The sequence below is a fragment of the Nannospalax galili genome, unplaced genomic scaffold (assembly GCF_000622305.1).
Source record: "Nannospalax galili isolate Female #2095 unplaced genomic scaffold, S.galili_v1.0 scaffold115, whole genome shotgun sequence".
Taxonomy (NCBI): Eukaryota; Metazoa; Chordata; class Mammalia; order Rodentia; family Spalacidae; genus Nannospalax; species Nannospalax galili.
The window spans coordinates 8,414,938-8,421,061 of NW_008340588.1; the positions used below are offsets into that span (position 1 = coordinate 8,414,938).

General features: G+C 35.1%; 1 protein-coding gene across 1 annotated transcript in view; it reads left to right on the top strand.

The window, feature by feature from the left end:
* Positions 1 to 5,162, top strand: part of Col5a2 (collagen type V alpha 2 chain) — a 146,350-nt gene extending 141,188 nt beyond the window's left edge. Inside the window, exons 52-54 of the mRNA XM_017798841.2 lie at positions 1,048 to 1,235; positions 2,838 to 3,077; positions 3,478 to 5,162. Of these exons, the coding sequence (XP_017654330.1) occupies positions 1,048 to 1,235; positions 2,838 to 3,077; positions 3,478 to 3,624 (575 nt within the window). The 3' untranslated portion in view covers positions 3,625 to 5,162. The remainder of the gene's footprint in view (positions 1 to 1,047; positions 1,236 to 2,837; positions 3,078 to 3,477) is intronic.
* Positions 5,163 to 6,124: the final 962 nt, after the last annotated feature.

The window sequence follows — 6,124 nt, forward strand, 5'->3', positions numbered from 1 at the left end:
TATAATATACTTCCTCTGATTGCAGTTTTCATTGTAATTTTTTGGCCCTGATTTCCCTGCTACCACAAGATGATGTGAAGATTGCCCCATCATCAGTTTTGGCACATATGTGGACACTTATTAATAATAATCACTACTGATTATTTTGCATTTTTAAATTTTTTATTACATTTATTTATTTATATGTGTGTGTATGTGGGCACGAGCCAGGGGGCATATGTATATGGAGGTCAGAGGACAACATTTGGGAGTCAATTCTTGCCTTCTACCACAAGTTCCAGGGACTGAGCTCAGGTTGCCAAGCTTGTACAAACACTTTTAATGATTGCAACATCTCACTGTCCTTGGCTTAATATGTTTAACAAGAACCTATCTATTTTGGAAGTACCACTTACTGTCAATCTCTTTTTGACCTTGTTTCTTTTATATAAAATGGGCACAATAATGTTTCTCTCATTTGGAAGATCTGAGTCTTAAGTACAGGATTTGGTAAAGTATTTTGAACAGTTAGCATGGGAAAGGCCCCTAGCACCTGCCTAACAGTTACATTTTTTCCTCATATGTATGTATGTGTGGCACGCATGTGTGTATGTTTGTGTATGTCTATGTGGGTACATGTGAGCATATGTTCTGAATGCAAGTGGAGGTTGACGTTAGTATCTTCCCCAATCACTGTCCACTCTAGATATTAAGGTAAGGTCCTTCACTAAATCCAGAGTTCAGCTTCTCAGCTAATCTAGCTAGTCAGCATGCTCCAGGGATTTCTGGTTTCCACCTCCCACATGCTGTGATTGCTGGAGGGTTCCATCCCCACCTGGCTTTTATGTAGGTTTGGAGGATAAAATCTCCTTGTCTTTGTGCTTGCTTGGCAGCACTTTACCTGCTAAGATAGCTCCCCAGCCCCTCACAGTTATGTTCTCCACAAGGCGTTCTTTCTTTTCAGAGTCTGTTATCAGCTCATATTTTCAGATCTCTATTGATTTTAGGGACTCGTAATTATGCTTGAGATAGTCTTCATTTAGCAAATATTTCTGTCTTGGAAAATAGGTGAATACTGGATTGATCCCAACCAGGGATCAACTGAAGATGCAATTAAAGTTTACTGCAATATGGAAACAGGAGAGACGTGTATTTCAGCAAATCCAGCCAGTGTGCCACTTAAAACCTGGTGGGCCAGCAAATCTCCTGACAATAAACCCGTGTGGTATGGCCTTGATATGAACAGAGGATCTCAGGTGATTTGATGTGGTTACTCAGAATTATATTCTTTACATTTTTGTTTTTATTATATTTCTGTATTTATTTAAAACTCTGCTATTATTGTTTCACCAGGCTTACTTTTACTATATTAGCTTTTAAATGATATGCTTACATTAGGAAGACTTGCAATAGCTTTGCATAAACAAAGTTTTACCATGAGTTAGGTTAATAGAAATTTTTGCATTATAATTTTCCTTTTAGTGGAATGTAGAGAAATAATATTTAATAGTGGTTTCTTTAACTCTGGAATATACAGGAAGCAGTCTTATCTCAGCTGACAGACAGTCATGTTTAGTTCAGGAGACCTGGGTCTCAACCAGACATTTTACTGATGGTGACTTATGAAATGACCATAACTTTAAGAAGATCATTTTTCCTAGTTTAAAATAAGGGTGGTAAATGACCCTCTATTCTCTATGACTATAACTCCTTAGTGTAGTGTCTAGAAGAAAGTAAAAGGTATGTATCAAAAAACACTTTTATTTAAGCTTTTTGAGACAGGATCTCCAGGTTCCCAGGCTTCTAGCTGGGCTGGAACTCACTATGCCTGCCTCTGCCTCCCAAGTGCTGAGATTAAAGACATGCACCATTTTTTTTTCTTGAGACAGGCCCTTTCTATAGTCCCAGCTGGATTGGAACTTACTCACTTTGTAGATCAGGCTGGCCTTGGTCTCACAGAGATTTGAATCCTGAGTGCTGGGATTAAAAAGGCATGCATCACCAGGCCTGGCCAGATGCAGTTTTAAAATAATAGAATCACTTTTTAACATTTTAAGTGTTATTTAAACTTATGACATTTTAAAATCATATGGTTTCTGTTAGCATTTTCCTAAGGTCCAGTCTACGGTATATTTCTACCATGGTCCAGTACTCTTCATCTCATCAGACCTTGGGGGTTCCTGCTCGCAATATCAGTATTTCATACCAACTTGTTTTCTCTGCTCCTAACCCTGCACCAGAGCTCAAACTGAAAAAAAAATATGATATGAAAGCATTATGGGTCTTTCTAAGATAATCTAGTATCTTCCATTATTTAATGAACGTGAAATTTTAAATAGTTGAAATTTAGTTTAACAAAAATGAGGTTAAGCCAGAAATGCCAAACAGCATTTAAAACAAAACCCAAACTGAAGATGAATGGAAAAGAGCTGGTTGCAAATGATTTTGATAACTTGATTGATACTTCTGACGTGTATGAAGCTATTTGGTAAAAATATTTATATGAACACTGAATTCTGAATTTTTATTCTAGTTAGTGATAAAGATGAGTTGTATTTGATATGTGATTGAAACAGATTTTAAGATTTTTAATTTTCCCTGGCAAATTACAATTGTTATTGGTTTTGTCACCTCTTATTTGGAATAACAAGGATACAAGTTCTTGTGACTCTGGAAAGACATTTGAAAATAGTTTTCTTTGTTTAGATAAAATATCTTATTATATGAAAACAAAGTAATATTCTTCAGAATTGATTTATCAATTATCAGTTTATCATCTATCCATTATTTATCTATTCATAAGGCACTATGAAGACGTTGAGTATTTCATATAACATAGATATGCTTTGTTTTTCTAGTTTACTTATGGGGATTACCAGTCACCTAACACAGCTATTACTCAGATGACCTTCTTGCGCCTTTTATCAAAAGAAGCCTCCCAGAACATTACTTACATCTGTAAGAACACCGTAGGATACATGGATGATCAAGCCAAGAATCTCAAGAAAGCTGTGATTCTTAAAGGGTCAAATGACTTAGAAATCAAAGGAGAAGGAAACATTAGATTCAGATACACAGTTCTTCATGATTCTTGCTCTGTGAGTACTTTTGAATTATATTCTTCTGAAACTTTGTTCCTTGAGTAAACTATTTTAAGTTAGTGAATCTCAGATCCGTGTACATACCTACAGGATTCTGAAATAATCACTGGCTTGTATGTGAATCCTAGATATGAAGTAAGAAAAATATTGAGTAATGAATTATAGTTCAATTTATGTGAAACAAAAATTTCATCATTTATGTTATTTTGGAAGCTGCAAGAGCAAATGGAATTTACTCAGAAAGAAATGCCTGCCATGCATGCTAATACCTCTCTCACCAGTGCTGTAAACATCATTGCTTTTATATTAAGGTGCCTTGGGAAATTTTGCACAAAATTCTTGGGAAAAGAAACCAAATTTGTATATAATATTGACCCATTGCTCTATTTAATTCCAGAAGCGAAACGGAAATGTGGGGAAGACTGTCTTCGAATACAGAACACAGAATGTGGCACGCTTACCCATAATAGATCTTGCTCCTGTGGATATTGGCAGCACAGACCAGGAATTTGGCGTTGAAATTGGGCCGGTTTGTTACATGTAACAGAACCCTATAAACATCAACAGTAAGCACCACCATCAATGACCACCACCGTTCACAAGAACTTTGACTGTTTGAAGTTGATCCTGAGACTCTTGAAGTAATGGCTGGTCCCGCATCAGCCCTGTATATGTGGTCTGAAGTGCCTGGCCTCCTTATCCTCCAGAATATTTATTTTACTTATAAGCCTCAAGTTTTAATTGACTTAAAATATTTTTTCAACATGGAAGTTTAGATTGAAGACAACCAATGACAGTGACCAACCGCCTTTACAAAAGAAGTAAACTTATTAAAAAATGAATATGTTTTCTTCAATTCATTTCAATGTAATAAATAAGTTGCTTAGTATTTATGAGGGAATTCTTCTTAGCAGGTAGCTTAAAGAGTGGGGTATATAAAACCACAGCACATGTTTATTTTGCTTGGCTGTAGTCTGACAAGTAGAAAGCAGTACCCTCTGTGACCTCTATCTCAGATTAGCAATGAAAAATGAACTCAAAATGTTTTTTGTGGCTGAAGCTCACGTGCATGTCTTGATAATGTACTACCATTATAGAGATTCTTTATAATATACCATTATAGAGAATCTTTATAATATTCTAGCTTCACACTATCTTAAATAAAATCTTTAAATAATATAATCAATGGAACTTCAAGAGAAAAAAAACTGAAATGTTTTCAACTCTGTTTTTTTAAAAGACTGATCTATTTAGAATTTTTTCTCTGAATTTAAGAGTAACTTTTACCCTTTTGACATAATCTATCAACACAGATAGAAATTATATTTGATACATTTGTGTTTTTTCTTATTTAAGAAAACACCAATCACAAAAAATTATTAATGTATGTATAATATAGGCCCAGGATCCAAAGTTGAGACTCTCCCAAATGTACAATCTTATAGTCCTTGAAGCCTATAATGAAGAAAATATCTAGAAACCCAGAGCTCTGGTGCTTACTAAAATCAAGAGTAAGGTTTAGAATTACTCATTCGGCTTTCGAACTTTCATAGGAAAATATGACCCACCATTTCTTAGCAGAGCTACCTCATCTCTCAAACTGGGATGGACTTGCTATTCTTGTTTATACTCTAAGCATTGAAAGGTGCTATGCTTCTGTTATAATTCCAAGACTGGAGATAGGCAGGGCTAAAAACTCTTATTTTTTTTCTTTAATGATGGTGCTAAAGTTCTTTCTACATGATTCTTTAAAATAAAGATTGTTTCATCAATGCCATTTGTGAACACAGAACTGTTAAATGTCCCATTTCTGAAAGGAAGAGTGTTGTTCCAGGGCCTTTCCACTGCTCCTCCCACACTGCGTCTGGAATGCTTTGTAATCCTTGCATGTTTCTTAATCCAGAACACTTAGGTCCCTTGTGTCTCAAGGCATTTTTTCCCCTTAATTGCATTTGTTGGCTCCATTGTTATTTCTGACTTAAAAATAAATAGCTCGGCCATCCCAAAAGAAAAGCCATGCACACTACTTTGGTCATGTATCTCTGCAAAACATGAAATTAAATGCACGCTTTTGTCATGTCAGTTGTTTTCATTTTGTGGATTCCTTTGAATACACTAGTTCCTTTGAGTTTCCTATAGGAAAAACTAAAATATTGTGATTTTTATTAACCATTGTTTTTAGAAAATATAACAAATGCTTTTCATCATGTCTGTACTAGCTTACAGATGAAAATCTATCTGTGACAACTGTCCACGAAGGCATGATGACATTAATGATTCCAGTCCAGGCCTCAGGAAAAAACAGAACACTAACTGATAAGAGCGAAGTAAATGAAAATTCCATGGTTGAACAAACAGATAATAAAACATATATTAATGTGCATTGAGTCCAAGCTGTGTATGTTGCAGAAGTTGAGGTAGATATGCCAGAAAGATCTATTTATTTATTCTATTACATAAAAACAGTAATACTTTCCAACAATAGAAATACATGTTTTTATTTGAAGTTCAGGGATGCTGCAAATGAGAGTCCATCCAGAGTGGTCCAAAGCCTTCAAGTCTCCTCCCTGTATTCTAGGTCTCAACTTTTTTACCTTCATGACCTAAAAGCACCTCAGAATCCAGAGGGTTGAAAGTGAAATAATCTGTATTGGGAGGATGGTGGCACTTAATTTACTAAAAATACAAATAAAAAATATCCCAAATTAGTTTGAAAAAGCAAAACAAAGCACAAATAGCAAAGGCAATGCAAGCAAAGCTGAATAATTCCCGGACTCACAAACTTAATTTGCTAAATTCTGGCTATGTTCCTATGTTCCAAATTTAAAAGAGAATCAAGGAAATTATAAAAGCTTCCTTTCCTACAAAAATATCACCTATCAGAAAACTCTGGGAAAAAAATCTGGAAAAAGCAATAACTAGGAACTATCACATTTATGAAGCCCTATCCCACACTATCTCAAGACAACTTTTCCTTTCATATTATAAAGATTTCAGGACAAAGAACAGTCAGAAAAATAAAAAGTTTTGTAGATGAACAGTGA